The sequence below is a fragment of the Monodelphis domestica genome, chromosome 1 (assembly GCF_027887165.1).
Source record: "Monodelphis domestica isolate mMonDom1 chromosome 1, mMonDom1.pri, whole genome shotgun sequence".
In the NCBI taxonomy this organism is placed as follows: Eukaryota; Metazoa; Chordata; class Mammalia; order Didelphimorphia; family Didelphidae; genus Monodelphis; species Monodelphis domestica.
The window spans coordinates 508,569,630-508,587,099 of NC_077227.1; the positions used below are offsets into that span (position 1 = coordinate 508,569,630).

Here is a 17,470-nt window from a genome sequence, read left to right on the forward strand (position 1 = left end):
CCATAGTTTTGTTTTGTTTTTCCATTAGACATCCTCCAAGGCTTCCCCTGAGACTTCTGGGCTTGCCGGGGGACTAAGACCCAAGGTAGTCTACACCCAGTTTACCCTGTCTTATGTTTCCTAGGTACAAGGTATCCCCAGTGCCAGGCTGAGACAAAGATGCTCCCAAGAACCACTTGAGAGTGGCGGACACTGCCATGGCCCTCACTTAGAAGATGAGTGCCAAGAGGAAGATATATAAATCAATACGCAGAACCATTTAGAAAAAAACAAAAACATGTTTTAATTTTTTTCAACATGATTTACATGAGCTCAACATAAGACACTGCAACCTAGGGGCCTGGACCCCATTCCAAAACTTTTGCCACTTGGCCCAGCTTTGCCTGACAAAGAAACCTCCCAGCAAGTCCTTTCCACCCCAGGACCAAAAACAACCTGCTCCTGGAGTGAGGTGGATTCATGGTGAGAGGGTGGATCACCCTATCTACTGAAAATCTTCCATCTTAGGGACCCAGGCATCTACAGACTGGTAACAAGGCTTCCTCAGCGTTCCAAGGAAGCCCTCTGGGAGCCATTGGGCTGCTGGGAAGTATGGGGGGAGGCAGGACGGGTGGCACAGTGTCAGACTCAATAAATAAATGCAGGTGGTCCTTGCTTTATGTAACAACTGTGCTTCTGTGGAGAACAGTGTAAAAGAGCTTTGTAAATGGAATCATACCCAAAAGATCTCCTTTTCAAGAATCTCAACAGTGAGCTGGACTTTCATGAAGTGAAGACTTCTTTCTAATCCTTCCTTAATTTGTCAAGGGACCTAGGTTTGAGTCCCAGCTCTGCCATTAACTTGTATGACTATGAGTAAGTCATGCCCTTTCTCTGGCCCTCGTTTTCCTCAGCTATAAGATGAGTGCGATCACCGGGGTGTGACGAGGCTCACGTGAGAGGGAAAATTGATTAGATCCAAAACTTGAAGCTGAGAGACAAAGTATTATCCAAAAATATGGATCTTTGTTTAAAATGGGGAACCCCTGGAGCTATAAACTGCACTCCAGTGCTATGATGAGGGTCCATAGAATCAAATTAAGCTGAATGAAACCTTTGAGGTCATCTCATCTAACCCATTTTACAGATGAGGAAACTGAAGCCAAGTTGATAAGTAACTTGCACAAGATCACCCAGGTAATAAGCAGCACAGCTGAATTGAAAACCCAGGTGCACTAACTCCCAGCACAGCACACTTGTCCCTGCATCTTGATGACCTCATTGACTCTGGGTTCATTCATTCAGAAGCTCACCTCTGCCAACTCGCTTTGAGACATCCCGCTGACTTTAACCTGCCTGGCTTAGAGAGCCCTTTCCTACCGAAGAGGGGTCAGTCAGCTCCACAGGGCAGGAAGGGTGGTCTGACCTCAGTCCCACATGGGGAATGAAGTGCCTCTGATCCATCAGATGGGATGAACAGAGCCTTGGTGCACACCGGCTGCACCTGGTCTAGCAAGGTGATCCAGCCTCACTGTGAGATGCTTTTGATCTGAACTCTGTGTGTGTGTGTGTGTGTGTGTGTGTGTGTGTGTGTGTGTGTGTGTGTATGTGGTCCACTTGGTGTGAATTGGTCCAATCCTACCCAACACCCATTGGTGCTGACTGGATTTTTTCCCACACTTATTAACTAAAAAACTTCTATTGCTGTGGGACTTATGGGGGGCAAAAGGGGCCAGCCAAGCAGCTACTCAGCGGCCTTCCAGCCTAGGCAAAATAAAAATGATCACTATGCCCAAGCACTGCCACCCCCAAGTGGTACAGGTGGTGCTACCACCAGTCCAAGGGACCTGTATGCTATTTTGAAAAGCCCTGCACAGTCTTGACTTGGGGGAATCATAGGATTTGGAGCTGAAAGGGATCACCTAGTCCAACCTACTAATTTTTCTGAGGAGGAAACTGAGGTCCAGGGAGGTTAAAGTGATTAACCAAGGTCATAGGTAGTAAGTAGCACAGCTGATATTCAAACCCAGCTCATGGACCAGGAGTTGGGAGGGTCCTCAGAGGACATGTAGATTCTCCAACTAAATTCAAATCCCAACAATGAATTGCATTACAATAACAGCATGACCTGAAGGTAGCTGCTTTGGCCTGGCCTTTAGTTTTCAGAAATCCTTATTTCCTAGGCTTGGGTCATTCTCCCAGGTCTCCACTCAAGGCATCAATGGGCATGATGCACAAGACCTGAGGCCTTGTCCTGGTTCTGATATTGAATCACTATAGGACACCGATTAGCTTTAATTCCTCTGAGACTCAGTTTCCCCCTCATAAAAATGGAAATAATGCCTAACATATGGAGAAGGATCACAAGAATAAGCAGGAAAACTCTTTGAAAAGTTTAAAGTGCTGTACAAATGTGAGGAAAGATGAGTATTTCCAGACCCAACTGAAGGTACCTTCTCCTGTCCTCTGCAGATCCGGCTAGAGGTAACTCCTGGGCAAGGGTGCTCACTCCAAAGCTAAGGAATGGTTGCAGTTGGTGTTCTCTCTATAGCCTGAGAAACTTCTCATACCTGATTCCTTCTAGCTAGAGATCTCAACTGCCACCTAGGGAGAACCCATCAGCATCCCCAGGAGACAAGATAGAACATGAGTCACTCCTGGTTTGGCTTCCTGGGGGCCCCAGAAGGTCTGCAGACTAAGAGAAAAATAGACCTGGGGACCTCATCACCCCAGGGGCTCAACCCCTCTGCTCAGTTCATGCTCAGAAGACTGACATGTAGACTGCTACTCTACCAGTGACCTGAATTGTCAAATTAGGTCTCTGCAAGCCTCAGTTTCCTCATCTGTAAAACAGGGGATTGTATTACTTGCACTATCTATGTCACAGGGTTATACAGATTGGATGAGATAATGGATGTAAAGCGCTTTGTAAATTAGAAAGTGCTATAGAAATGTCAACTATTATTATTTATCATTATTATTACTAGTATTATTCTCTTTAATGTAGAGAAGCCACATTCTATTTATTCCCCACTTGGGGCCTGGCCCAGACAACTGGGAGAAGTCTGCCCAGCTCTGGGGACAGAGTTCATCCCACCCTAGGGGACCAGTCTTTTTCTACTGCCAAAGTGTCAGAAGGATGGACAGACGGGACATGACAGGGTGGCAGCCAGAACCTCCTTGGGTCCCAAGTAGGAGCCAAGTTCATACAGAGTCTCTCCGAAAACTACAGTTTAACAAAAAGTTTACTACCCCACCCCACCCCTACATACACCCCAGCACAGAACACACTCAGGACACACCAACAGGAATGGACCATTAATAGTGGGGATGGGGGGACAGGAGATAAGGATACAACTCAAGGCCCCTCCAGGAGGCCAGTTATTTCACAGAAGGAACAAGAAAAGCAGCGGGAGGAGGGGGTCCTGAGGCCGTGGCCCCCACCCCACCTCTGGATGGATTATTGCTTCGTACCCAGTCTCTTTCACAAAATAGGCCTTGGTAGGAGACAGAAGGGAGGAGAACTTGGTCAAGTCCTCTTCCTCAACACCAAGGTCTGGAGGGGAAAGTGATGAGGCCACTTCACTGCCCCCTAGGAATTCCCTTCACACAGGTCTCCCCTGCCCCTGCCTTCTTTTCAGCCTGGGGCTGGGGGGTGAGAACTTCTGGTGCTCCAGAGAAGGGCTTGGCCCCATGGCAGCCTCAGGCAGCTCTTCCTCCTGGCAGCCCCAGACAGTTCTTCTCTTCTTTAGAAAAAATGGCCATGATCTGTACATGGGCCACACGGTTCCAAGAGAAGTCTCCTGGTTCCAGCAGTTGCTATTTCAATGCATCAGGGGTCAATGATTATTCTCTTCCTGCCAGGGACTACAGCATCATCCAGCCTCCCTTTACGGCTGTGTCTTTGAGAATTGCTGTTGTCTGAAAGTTCTCACTATGGTTAGGTCAGTCCTGAGACCACAGATGCATTCTGACCCCAGGTCTTAGTCTGGCCTTGAAGCCCTACCTGCCAGGGCTGGTGGGCCAGAAAGAACCCAGAGTAATCTCCAGCCAGGGAAGAGGGGGCATTAGCTATTAACAGTGAGAAATAAACAGACAAGAAAGAAATCTTTTTTTCACAAGAACCTCAGATTTCTACTGTACCACAAACTCTCTTAACCTTGCCCCCTTTCCTCACCTGTAACGACGTTCCCATCTCAGAAGCTACCCTGGGGGAAATGTTGAAGTCTCCTTCCCCAAGGTCTTAGGTTAGGGAGCCCCTTCCATCTCTATTCCATTAGCCCAGGACTGGAAAAGTTCTCTCACCCCTTCCTGCTACCCCAATCTGGCTAAAGGACTGAGCCAGGAGAAACCAGAAGCCCTTAGCAATTGGGATAGGAAAGCCCAGCTCTATTGGCTTTGGTATTAAGAGAATAGGGCATTAGACCTGAACCCCAGGCCCAAGGCCTCATAGCCTCCCACTCCAATTGCAAGTCACCCCAAACATGATGGAGAGCCACAGGATCTGAGATTTAGTGAGAGGAACCTTTGAGACGATCTAGTCTCAAGTCCTGAATTTTGCAAAAGAGCAAATTGAGGCTCAATAGGATAAGTTGCCTCTATTGCTTCCCCCAGTCCAATTTAAAAGGAATCCTTGAACTTTTTCTCCAACCCCCTAAAAGAAATGTGGCCTAGAACCCATGTTCTGAGTGTCCTGGCCTGTCCTTGGCCAGTCATCAGGGCTCAAGCCTAGCCCAGGAGCTGAGGGAGATTTTGTAAATGTGTAATCATAAGAAGAGTATTAACATGAATAAATAACACTATATAATTCCATACCCCCAGTAAAACCTCTTTGGGCCAGGTGGGAGAGAGAAGCCAGATGGGCAAAACTACCCCCAAGGGACCAGCCCCAGCAGCCAAACTTAGAAATCATGAAACTAGGAGGATTTGATCAACTCCTCCCCAGCCCCCACTCAGTCCTCAAAGTTCTAGAGGAAAAGACAGACCTGCTGCCTCTGGGGCCATCCGGGAGAAAAGAAGAGGGTTAGACAGCATCCAACCCTTCCCTGTCCAGCCCATTTGGCCCATCATTCTCCACATTTGGAATGGATTTTATGTTCCCCATCCTTGGACTTTATGAATATGAGAGGTTAGGGAAATGCCCTGCTCTGGACCAGTCCCTTCATGCCAGGGATGGGGGAGATGAGGAAGGGGGACCAGGCTCAACACTGAGGTGGTGCTGGGAAGAGAAGGGAAGGGGAAGGGGCCCTCCCTGGGAAAGGAGGCAGGAATGTGCTTCGTTAAAGAGAGTTCCTACCCAGTATGCAACAATTTGCTCAACATTATCCCCTGGCTAGGTCAGGGGTCAGGCCAGTGAGCCAGACCTGGAACTGGGAGCACCAGGACACAGAGCCAAACCCTCATGCAGCTAGAAATAGGGGAAAGGAAGGGAGGGGAGGAAGAGAGAAAGAAGGAAATATCCAATAGTTTGGCCCTTTCTCTTTTTCTCTCATCTATTTTTTTGCTTTCCTAGAGTCCACATAAATGATTCTTTTGCATCTAGTTCACCTGTTTCAGGATGGTCTTTGTGTGTGTTTGTTAAAAAGTCAAACTGAGGTTCTCTGGCCTTAGAGACCTCAAAGAAGAGGTTGCCCAGAGGCAACAGGCTGGACCAGATGACCTATGGAGCCCAAGGGCATCAAACAGAGGGGGTTCTTCTCCAACAGACTGTCCCAGGTCCCTGGGATATAGAGTCCATGGCTGGCATGGAATGCCTTGGCTACACCTTCAGCCCTAGCTTCTCCCAATTCTGCCTCCCTTGACATCTTGGCTTAGCCCACTCAGACCCATCTAGGGATGGACCAGGCTTGTAGCAAACAGGCCGAGACCTCAGGAAATCTAGCAAGTTCAGCCCAGTTCTATCCAGCCTCTGCCAAGAGCAGAGCGGAGAGATAGCGTTCCCTTCGTCTCAGTTGCTTCCAAGTTGAGACACGAATCCCCAGGATCTGAAGGTGAGGAGATGGGCAGCAGCAGTCCCCTTCCCTGAAGCTATCCAAGTGCTCTGCTGTTGAGGAAAAGGATCTCCTTTTGGACACTAAATAAAGGCATCCCCGAGCCCTACAATGGAAGGTCTTTGAGATCGTCTAGTCCGAACCCCTCATTTTAAAAAGAGGAAACAGATCCGAAGAAGGGAGGTGATTCATTAGGGTCACACAGAGCTACCAAGTGGCTAAGTCAGGACTGAGGCCCTTGCCTCCTAGCTCCCAGGAGGGAGATCTTTTCCTTGTAGAAAGGAGGCACCATCTACATCCTGAGTCATCACGGGTCAGGCCTGACATCCGAAGAGCTGTGCCAACAATTCCTGGCCTCAGAGGAGGATGTATGCCTAGAAGGAGGTACTCAGTCGAGAGGAGGTGACGCCCCTGATGACCGACGGGCAGAGTCTCCAGGCTGCCTTGATGTTCTGGGGCCTCTCCAGGATCCAGATGGCCTTGAGCAAAGACTGGCTCTACCATCCTCCCTGGAAACTCCCTGGGCTCCTGTCAAACTGGCTGCAGGCAGGGTATGCAGCCGCTGGAGCCTAGTGCCACAAGAAAGACACTTGCTGGTAGATGGGCACTAGAGGGAAGGCAGGCCCCGGGCCTAGGATAGTGGAGACAGCTCCAGGCAACTAGCTCCCAGGAGGACACAAAAAACACGGAGAGGTTGAACAATAGGCCCACTCCAAAATCTGGAGGGCCTGGAAGTGACCAAGTCAAAGGTAAAGCTAATTGCTCTGATAGAGGGAAGGCCTCAGGGTGGGGAAGGGGGCCAAACAAGGGGTGGGGAGGAGCCCACGGAGTAGGTCTCCCCTCCTTGGGAGGGAGCCCTATCTGCTTCCATCTGAAGTGCCAGGAGTTCCAAATCCAGGCATGGTCCCTGGGCGACCCCTCCCCAAGTTCAGCCACTACGAGCGCTCCCCACAGGGCCCCACGGTGCTCTCCAGGGACAGCTGAGAAGACTGGCGGAGTAGCGGGCCAGTGGCGGGGTCCACCATGGATGATGTGGGGAAGAGCTTGTACCAGCCTACGGCCAGGTTGGTCAAGTCCAGCTCCTCCAAAAGCACCCTTGCCACTCCCATGAAGTGCTTCCGTTCCATCCGTCCGTAGTTGCCCCAGACAATCACCTGCAGGACAGAGACACAGCAAGGTTGAGAATGATCGTCCTTCGCATCTACCCATAACTACGCTTCCTCTGAAAATGAGTCCGGACACACCTGGAACACCCCATCAGAGGTCCACAACGTGAGCCAGACTATCAAGAGCTAGGACCTCCCCCCACCACACACACACCCTTCTTTTGATAGAGGGGAAAATGAAGTGACTTATCTAAGGTCATATGGCTAGGACATGGTAGAGCCAGGATTCCAACTAGTCTTCTACACGTTTACTGAGGTCTACACTGAGACTTGGAGGAGCTCACTGACCAAGGTCAAACAGTGCGGAAGAGGAGGTAGAATCTGAGTCTAGGCATTCTAAGTAACTTCTTTGGCCTTCAGTTTCCTTATCTGTAAAATGCGCCTATTATTTTTATTATTTCTATGACCTCTTTTTTTGTGTGGAAAGTACTTTATAAGCTATAAGATTCCTCCTAGTCCTGACATATTCTAGGATTCTAGGTCTGGCTCTAGAAAGAAGAACTATTCTATTTATTATTGGGCTGAGAGTTAGAAGACGTGGGTTCTAACTGGGTATATGACACTGGGTAAGTTGTTTCCTCTCCCTCCGCCTTGACTTCCTAAAGTATCAAAGAGGAAAAACAGCTTCTAGTCAGTAAATTTCTCTTAGCCTGGGTTTTCTCTTATGTAAAATGTGGATAAAATCCTTGTCCTGTTGAGCTCAAAGGGCTGTTGTGAAGCTCAGACAAGAATAGCTGTTTCCATAGCATCTTAAGGTTTTCAGAATGCTTTACTCAAAGCAGCTCTCTGAGGTAGTGGCAGCACAAGTATTATCACAGAGGGGGACGGGGGCAGTGTGGTCAAGGAGAAAGGGCTGGATTTGGAGTCAGTGGCCCTGGGTTCAAGGTAACTTTGGCCTACTTTGCTATCTGTGTGGCCTTAAGCAAGTCCCTTGTCTTCTCCCTGTCTTAGTTTCCTCATCTGTAAAATGAGAGGGTTGATGAGATGATTTGTAAAATCTTCAGCTCTAAATCTACGATCCACTATTTTTGGGGTGTTGGATCAATGATTTCATTAGTAGAAGGAATACCTTGGATGGAAACCCTCACTACAAATATGTATCTGCAGTTATGCTTCGATTTAGAATCTTGGAGGATTACCTGGAGCACCAAGACGTTGAGTGATCCATTTTATAATAAAGAAAACTAAGGCTTAGAGAAGGAAAGGAACTTTTCCCGCAAGTTCAGAGAATTAGTAAGAATGGAGTCTGGGGGACAGTGAGGTAGTTCAGTGGTTTGAGAGCCAGACCTAGAGACCAGAGGTCCTGGGTTCAAATGTGACCTCAGATACTTCCTAGCTGTGTGATCCAAGTCACTTGAACTCCATTGCCTAGCCCTTACTGTTCTTTTGCCTTGAAACCAATACACAGTCTTGATTCTAAAATGGAAGGTAAGGGTTAAAAAAAAAAAGAATGGAATCTGGATCTGCCCTTATTCCACTCAAGTCCTCAGTCCTCTTCTTCTTTCTAATGAATCCCTTTCCTTTCATATTTCATAATTAAATTCTTGCCTCTGAGGCCTACTGGGCACAGAGGAGCATCCCCAGCCTCTGGTCACCTATCTGCCTTCCTCCCCAGACCTGGGAATTTTGTGTCTTGGGAGGCATCCCATTCTTGAACAGAAAGCCCAGAGCCTTATCTCAGGACCAGTGTCATTCTGCCACAAGGGGGCACAGGGCTCGTGTACTCCAATGGGGAAAGCTGCGGACAGGGCATCAGAGCCATAGCTCTAGAAAAAGAAATCACAGAATTGTAAGAGATCAAAGGAACCTTGGAATATATCTAATGTCCAGTGTGGAAGGGACCACCAAGCTGGAAAAGAACTTAGAAGAGAGATCATTGAATCTAATCCTTTTATTTTACAAATGGGGATCCTGAATCTTTAGATTGGGGATGTGTCTTTGCCTGAGAAACCCAGTAAATTAGTTGGTGGATTGAGCTTAGAACTTTGCTCTCCTGCCTATCAGTTCAATACTCTTTCCCAGATGAGGTGTTTCAACTCTGTTCCTGGCTTAACTATGTATCATTAAATAAATAATTCAAACTTTTGGAGAGGGGTATTAATTTCTTAATCTGCAAAATGGTAATGATTACATACGTTTTGGCAGTACCACAGATTTTTGTGAATGAAGAATAAAACTTAAAGGGCAACTCAGCTATATGACTAGTCAGGGGTTGGATTTGAACTAGGCCTCTAGGCCTAGTGCTCTATCTGTGGTGACACTCAGTTGTCCCTAAAATGTCATTCACACAAGTGAAATAGAGATAGGATCTGGTTTTATGAATTCATAGGCACGGGGTACCTTGGTAAGGAAATTCTTACTACTTATGCAAGTCAGCACTTTCTCTGCAACATATTGTCTTAGACATGGCCTAGAGCACCTGAGAGATTCAGTGACTTGACAGTGGGTCATACGGGAGTATGTCAAAGGTGAAACTTGGACCCAGGTCTTCCTGGCTTCAAGACTTGCTCTTAGTCCATCATACCACATAGCCTCTCGACCACATGTGAAGGATTGTCATCCTCCTCCTCTTCTTCATTCTCCTCTTCCTCTTCTTCATCTTCTTCCTCCTCATTTTCATCCTCCTCCACTTCATCCTTCTCCTTCTCATCTTCATCCTCCTCTTCTTTCTCATCCTTTTCATTCTTCTCCTCATCATCTTCATCCTCCTCTTCCCCCTCTCTTCATCCTCTTCTTCCTCTCTTCATCCTCATCCTCTTCATCCTTCTCCTCCTCATCTTCATCTTCTGCTCCCCCTCCTCTTCCTCTTCCTCCTCTTCATATTCTTCATTTTCCTCCTCTTCCCCTTCCACTTAATCATCCTCTTCATTATCTTCTTCTTCCTCATCTTTCTCTTCCTCCCTCTCCCCCAGTTATCATCCTTCCCCTCCTCATTTAAATTTTCCTCATCTTCATCATTTTCTTCCTCCTCATTATTGTTGTTTTCTATGCCAATGGGCTAGAGAGAGGACGTTCTGAGAGATATTGAAAAGGCTGGAGAAAGAGGAGAGCTTAGTTGCTGATCGTGAATACTCACTCGAATAATTTGGCAACAAATCTTCTGCAGTATCATGGGAGCTCCATGATAGACTATTGGGAAGTCTAACAAATAGCCTAATGATCTACAGATGTCAGCCCAGGTAGGCGATGGCACTCTTAAGAATGGAATGTACAAAAAATATTCAAAGCCACATTCTTTGTGGTGGCAAAAAATTGGAAAATGAGGGGGGGTTCCATTGATTGGAGAATGGCTGAACAAATTGTGACATGTGATGGTGATGGAATACTATTGTGCTATAAAGAATGATGAACTGGAGGGAAGAAGGGTGGGAAAATCATGAATCATGTAACCATGGAAAAATAGTCTAAATAAAAAATATTTTTAAAAGAATGGAATGTACAAGCCACACACAATGAGAAAAAATTCTAATGAGGATGAAAAAAGGAGTTCTCAAAAGAGACCTATTTATGTCTAGGGAACTCAGCAACTGACTTAGATTTAAAAAAAATAACTCTTACCTTCTATCTTAGAATCAATAATAAGTATCAGTTCCAAGGCAAAACAGCTGTAAGGACTAGGGGGTTAAGGGACTTGCCCAGAATCACACAACTAGGAAGTATCTGAGGTCAGATTTGAACCCAGGACCTCCTGTCTACAGGCATGACTTTAGGCCCACCTAGCTGCCCTTCTGACTTGGATTTTTAAAGGACATCAAGAGAAGATAGATGCAAGGAGGGAAAATGTAAGTGTGGAGAAATTCTGTTAAAAAAAAGTCTAGTCTAATGCACAGAATTAACTGAAGCAAGTAAAAAAATGATAAAGCTTTCCAAAGAGTTACCGTTGTTTTAATACTAGGTACAAAGATTTCTTGATAGGATTCTAGCAACAAAATGATAGAATCACTGAACAGTGGATGATTGAGAGAACACAGAGCCAGCTTCTTTTATTTTTCTTCTGATTTTTCTTCTAGGGGCAAGGATTTTTAGACAGGAAAGGACAAGGGGAAAATGTGATTAATGAGGAGGTGATACTTCAGATAAGTCAGGAGATATCAAGACAGCACTTTGTGGCTCCCGAGAAGTTCAAGTCACCAGACCTACCTTGGGATTGCAAGAACAGACAAAGTTAATTGCTGAGTCACTCAGTGAAATTTGAAAGTTTGCGGAGAACTGGGGAGACACTTCTGGACTGGAAAAGGACAAATGTCCCAAATTTGGGGAAGAAAAGGGCAAAATAAAGGAACTTTCAAACTATAGGTTTGATTTGATTCCTGAAAAAAAATTTAGAATGATACACTAAATAATAATACAATAAATTTTAGTAATACACTAAAGGAATGGTTAGTAAATATCTAGAAAAGGAAGCTATGATCACAAAAAAGTCACCATGACATCAAGAATAAGTCATGTCAAACTAGCCTCATGGTTTTGTTTTTTTTAAACAGATTACTAGACTGTAGCAATAGGGGAATGCTATAAACATAGTTGGCCTAGATTTTAGCAAGCATTTGGCAATGATTTGTGCTACTCTTGCACACAAGATGTGGTCTAGATGATAATACAGTTCAATAGGTTCAGAACTAACTGAATGGCAGGAATCAAATAGTTAATGTTAAATTAATAGTTAAATTAATAAATTAATAGTTAAATTAATAGTTAATTAATGGTTCGATGACTCCTTGGAAGGTGGCTTCTCAATAAGTGCATAGGACCTATGCTTAGTTCTGTGCTGCTGAATATTTTTATTAATGAAAGTTACAGATGCAAGGGTGTGCTGGTAAATGTTTAACAGCTGGCTCTCTGGAGGGGAGAAATATATATATATATATATTTCTCCTATGTCACATATATATGACACACTCTTAAGTTTAACATGCATTATTATTAACATTTTATCCATCACTTTATTAAGTCTTATTGTGTTTGCCCATTTCCAAGTTGTTAATGTTAAAAGTGAAAATTTAACAATTGGCTTTCAAGACCTGGCTCCAGCACATTTTTCAGGTGACTTAAAGCTAGGAAGAAGAGCTAACAAATTCAGAGACATAGTTCCCCCCACCCACTTCCCCCCCAAATCTCAATAGACTGAACAATGGGCCAAATTTAATAAGATGAAATATGAATGGGATGCATATAGTGTTAGTTTAAAATGTGAGATAGTTGGGTGGTGCAGTAGATAGAGCACTGGATCCAGAGTTAGGAAAACCTGAGTTTAAATTCCATCCCAGACACTTCCTAGCTGTGTGACTCTGGACAAGTAACTTAAAGTCTACCTCAGTTTTATTATCTGCAAAATGGGGATAATAACAGCACCCATCTGCCAGGGTTACTTTGAGGATAAAATTAGTTAAAATTTATAAAGTATTTTTCAACCTTGAAGTGCTATAAATGTTCTATCTATCTATCTATCTATCTATTATTATTAAAAATCAATGTCAGATACAACAAGGGACCCATGATGAAAATGTTATCCACAGCCAAAGAAGGAACTGTCAGAATCTGATTGCAGATCAAAGCATGCCAGCTTTCACTTTATGGCCTTCATGAGTTTTTTAATTATATGTGTGGTATGTGTCTTCTATCACATGAGTAATAAGGCAATACCTATTGCATGAAAGTACTGATATAACCCGATATCAGAATATTTACTGTCTCCGAGTGAGGGTAAGGAGGGAGAAAAATCTAGATTCTAAGATGTCAGAAAACAATTGTCAAAAATTGTTTCTACATGTAACTGAAAAAATAAAAAGAAAGGACAAAAATCAATAAGTACAAGACTGAGGAAATAAAGCTAGACAAGTTTGTGAAAGATTTGATGATTTTTAGTGGACTGCAAGTTCAAGATGAGTCAATGGGGTGACATGGTGGCCCAGAAAGCTAATTTACTCTCAGTCTTCCTTAAGAGAAGGATAGTGTCCAGGACAAGTGAGATCCTGGTCAGATCCCACCTAGAGTATTGTTTATCCATTTTGGACACACCATTTTAGAATGGACATTGATTAGTTGGAGAGCAGCCAGAAGAGAAGGAACAAGATGGTAGATGGCCTCGCGTTAATGCCTTTGAGGATAGGTTGAAGGAATTGGGGCATTTAGCCTGGAAAAGAGACTTAGGGAGCTGACAAGTTTATTTGGAGGACAAGTTTATTCAGTCACACAGAAAGGAAGGAGGCTGTTCTATTGGGCCCAAGGGGATAAAACTAGAAACAATGGGAAACAGCAAAGAGAAGGATTTAGGTGTGATGTAGGTTGGAGCTGCCCAACAATCAGAACTATCTACAAATAGCCCTGGATAGCTTAGAGGTGGTAGCTACCCTTTGTCTCAGGGAGGTGTTCAGGCTAAGTGGATGGCCACTTGTCAAGCATGTCACTCAGGGGATTCTTGGCTGGGTATTAGCTGGATCACACAGCGTTTGACTTTCTGAGATTCCCCACTCTGGGACTCAGTGATTTCAGGCCAGGCTTTGACAAACTATTACAGCCCACGGGCCAAATTCAGGTCGTTTTCTACTTTTGTAGGACAGTTTTTACATGCTGGGACTTGACCTTCAGGGCACAGTTTGTCAACCCTTGGTCTAGGAAGTGGTGGAGCAAGCCCTCCACAGGAGACTGGACACTCCATGCAGCCCATTTCCCCTCTGTCATTGACTCCCCTCGAGGGGAAATGCCTTTTCTAAGTGCTCCAGGTTTCTCAGCCAACTGTGTGGTCAAATTTAGATTTTTATACCTGTCATTCTAGGCCCTCCTGGCACTACCCTACTATACTTTAGGTTGGCTTCCTACACTGTAACTCTAGGTTCCAGCCAAAACTTTAGCCCAAGACTTGGAATGATATGGAACTTCCACCACAAATCCACAAATATAAACTTTCCCCCATTACAAACTTGAGGGCAGGGACTATCTGTCATGTAAATTGGACATTTCTTCTAGTGCTAAGGACAGGACTTGTTATGTAGCAGTCACTTCTAAATGTTTGTTGTTGCTGGCCATTGCCAGTCATCCTTGCTAACAATCATAGGCAGTGATATAATGGAAGGACCTGGAGTCAGGTCAGAATCTGGGTTCAAATCTCTACCCCATGTTGTGTGACCATGGGCTGGTCATAATTAACCAGCCAGGTCCTTGTTTTCCTCATCAGTAAGATGAGGCCAATAGTAACTCTAGTATCTACCACTCAGGGTGGTGGTGGTGATCAGAGGAGGTTATTCATATAAAGTACTCTGTAAAATCCAAAAGTACTTTAGAAATGTCAGCTGCTTTTTTGGTATAAGCAATGACCCCAGAGTGGGAGGGAAATGGTGGCCTAACCAAAAGAGGTGTTATGTAACATGGCCAACCTTGTATTCCTCTAGAAGGCTGAGATCCCACCTCTTCTATGATCCCCACTCAGATCCAAGGATTCCATTTTTCCTAGATTCTCTCCTGATTCTTCAAAGACCAGGGCCCAATTTTTCCAAATGAGTCATTTTTCCATCCCTCTAAAGACCAGACCCAATCTTCTCTAAACCTGAGATTCTCCCTCTCCCTATTCTGCCAAATATCAGACCCTCAATTCTTTGACAGGTTCAGTTCCCATTCCTTCCAAAGACCAAGTCTCCAATTCTTCCATAGGCCATGTTGCCATCTTTCCTCAAAGATCAAGTACCAGGTTTCCATTCCTCCCCACAAATCTCCAATTCTTCTATAGACCAGATACCCATTCACCAAAGGCCATAACCCAATCCCCCCCTGCCCCAACCCAGTTTCTCCATCCCTCCCCGACCAAAGGTCAGGTCCTCATCCTACAAAGATTGAGGCACCAGCCAGGAAGCATTCTTCTCACCTGCAATACTTTGCCCTGAGGACTTTCAGGGAACAGGAGCACCTGATTGTACAGGGGATCCAGAGACTTGCGGGCCACTTTGGTCTTCTTCTTGGCAATGCACACACCATTTTCCAGCAGGTATGCTTTGATGTAGGCGGCTAGAAAAGAACAGATGGGCAGGAGGGTCAAGTCTTATTAAGTTACTCCCTGTTCCACTCCTTCCTGTTTCTTCTCACTGGCTGGGAGAAGGCCCTGAAAATGGGAGGAATGAGCTGAGGGAGGGGAACCTTGATGGAATTTTCCCGTGAGGAAGATACTGATAAGTAGCTTTGGCTTTGTTTCGAGCAGCCCTATGTCCAAGCAGGGATCAGGCCTTCCTACCTTGGTTTCCTACCCTTCTCAGGATTTTTCTAGGTTCCACTCTCTTCTACTATAGTCCTCCGAGTCTGGAGCAGTAGACAGTTAGGGATTACTGTCAAGGACATTCAAGACATTCAAGGAGTGGTCAAATTTTTGGAGAAGACCAATGAGAGAATTTCATTTTTCTTGATTATACTTATCAGAAGGGTTTTATTTTGTTTCTTTTTATTCAATGGAGGAAGGGAAGAAGAAAAATACTTGTTAATTGAAAAAACAATTTTTAAAGACGAGAGTAAAATGATCAGGTCAGGAGGTCTGATCACTTGGGGAAGGGCATCAGATCAGAGTCCATGTTCAGGACTGGAACTCAGGTCAAATTTCAGAAATGGTTTGTAGGATTGAGAAGCAGAAAGGATTTGAAGGTCCTATAGACCAACCCTCTCATGAGAAAACTGAGATCCAGAAGGACTAATGAACTAGGATTATTGGGGTAGTAACAGACTCAAGAGTCAAACTCAGGTTTTCTGACTCTGGATCAAGCATTTTCCCCATTAAATAGTGGCTCCCTCTCTTTATGGCCAAGGCTGCAAGTGGTTGAGGCCAAGGTCCTGGGCAGGGCTAAGGGGTGTCCTGGGGTTGTATTGTTGTCCAGGCTAATACTAATATTCCGGGCTTGTGATCAAGGGAGGGGAGATGTAATCAGGGCTAGGGGTACACTTGGGCTGGTGGTATTGGTAATGACTAAGTTCATGATGAGGTCGTTGACCCTGGCTGGGGCTAACCTAGGTCAGGTTAAGGATGTGGTCAGGGTCAGACGTTAAAGGCAGGCCTAGGGCTGAGATGAAAGCATGACTGGGGAAGGAAATGGCCAGGGTTGTGGAAAGGACAAGGATGGGAGCTATGGCCTGGAAAAAAGGCTCAGTTAGAAGGGTATGGTCAGGCTTATGGATAGATTTAGGGCACAAGATCTAGAAATATGATTCAGGTGGGGGTGTGGGGAAAGTCAGGTCTACAGTCAGGGTTGGGGATGTGACACTAACATGTCAGGGAGATGATAAAGACTTAGAGTCATGACTGAGGGGTGGTTAGAATCCCCAAAGGAGAAGATGGACTGGGCAGGGCCTACTCCAAGCCCTTCTTGGTCCTAAGTTCGAGGTTCAGTAATGACTCTAGTTACCTGGCAAGGTCTTGGAGCCTGGCTTGGCTGTTAGACCCCGAGCTTGGATGATGTCCACTTCAAGCTGCCCATTCCTCTCCTGCAGCCCGATCTCCACATCTCCTACAAGGCCCCCAAAAGAAAGAAAACATAGATTCAGGAGCTCACTTGGCCAACGACAGGCCCAGAGGCTTCACTATACAGGGAAGTGTCCCTAAGGGCAGTGGCCTAACTGTCCTACCTGCATGGTCTTCAGAACTTTGAGTGGGATTACTTTGGGGAAGACATGGTAACTGCTTCAAGAGGTATCAAATGAAGGTTGAGGGGGCCAAGGAATCCAGTCTCAGGCCCAGGAACTGCTACATCTGGACTTAGGGATGGACGGGGCAGCTGAGGGTGCTGGCAAGCTTAGTCTGGTATATTGGACAAGAGACTCTCGTGTTTTTTAAGTTGGATCTCCATGGGCTTCCCTAAGGCCTGAAGGTTACTCACCCATAGATGTAGTGGCTAAGGTCTGACGTCCCACAAACTGTGCAGGCCCCATGCTGCCCAGGAAGTCACTGAACTGGGCATCAGATGCGAGGCACACACCTCCATAGGTAAGACTGAAAGAGGAAAAAACAGCATTGAGAGGGGTCCTCTGAGCAGTCAAAGAGCCCTGCTGTCCCCAAGAACTACATCCAGCTGTCTGTCTCGGAATCTGTTTCTGTCCACATCTTTCTCAGTCCTTGCTGTCTCTGCAATGTCTTTGTCCTCATACCAATCTTTGTTTCTGCCTCTCCATTTCATCTTGTCTGACCGTCTGTCTGTTACTGTTATTCTAACATTGCTCCTACCTCCTCACTGGTCTCTGCCTGTCTTTCTATCAGTCTCTGATTATCTCTACCTTGGCCTTTCTCCCCATCAGCTTCAGCCTCTCAACCATCTTCCTCTGTCCATCAGCTTCAACTCAATTCTACAAAAATTTTCCAACCCTTCA

General features: G+C 45.5%; 1 protein-coding gene across 1 annotated transcript in view; it reads right to left on the minus strand.

Moving 5' to 3' along the window:
* Positions 1-258: 258 nt before the first annotated feature.
* The window catches only part of RIMS4 (regulating synaptic membrane exocytosis 4), a 71,206-nt gene continuing 53,994 nt past the window's right edge, over positions 259-17,470 (minus strand). The window contains exons 3-6 of the mRNA XM_056813016.1: positions 16,984-17,096; positions 16,513-16,614; positions 14,994-15,133; positions 259-7,123 (exon numbers count right to left, since the gene is read on the minus strand). Of these exons, the coding sequence (XP_056668994.1) occupies positions 6,905-7,123; positions 14,994-15,133; positions 16,513-16,614; positions 16,984-17,096 (574 nt within the window). The 3' untranslated portion in view covers positions 259-6,904. The remainder of the gene's footprint in view (positions 7,124-14,993; positions 15,134-16,512; positions 16,615-16,983; positions 17,097-17,470) is intronic.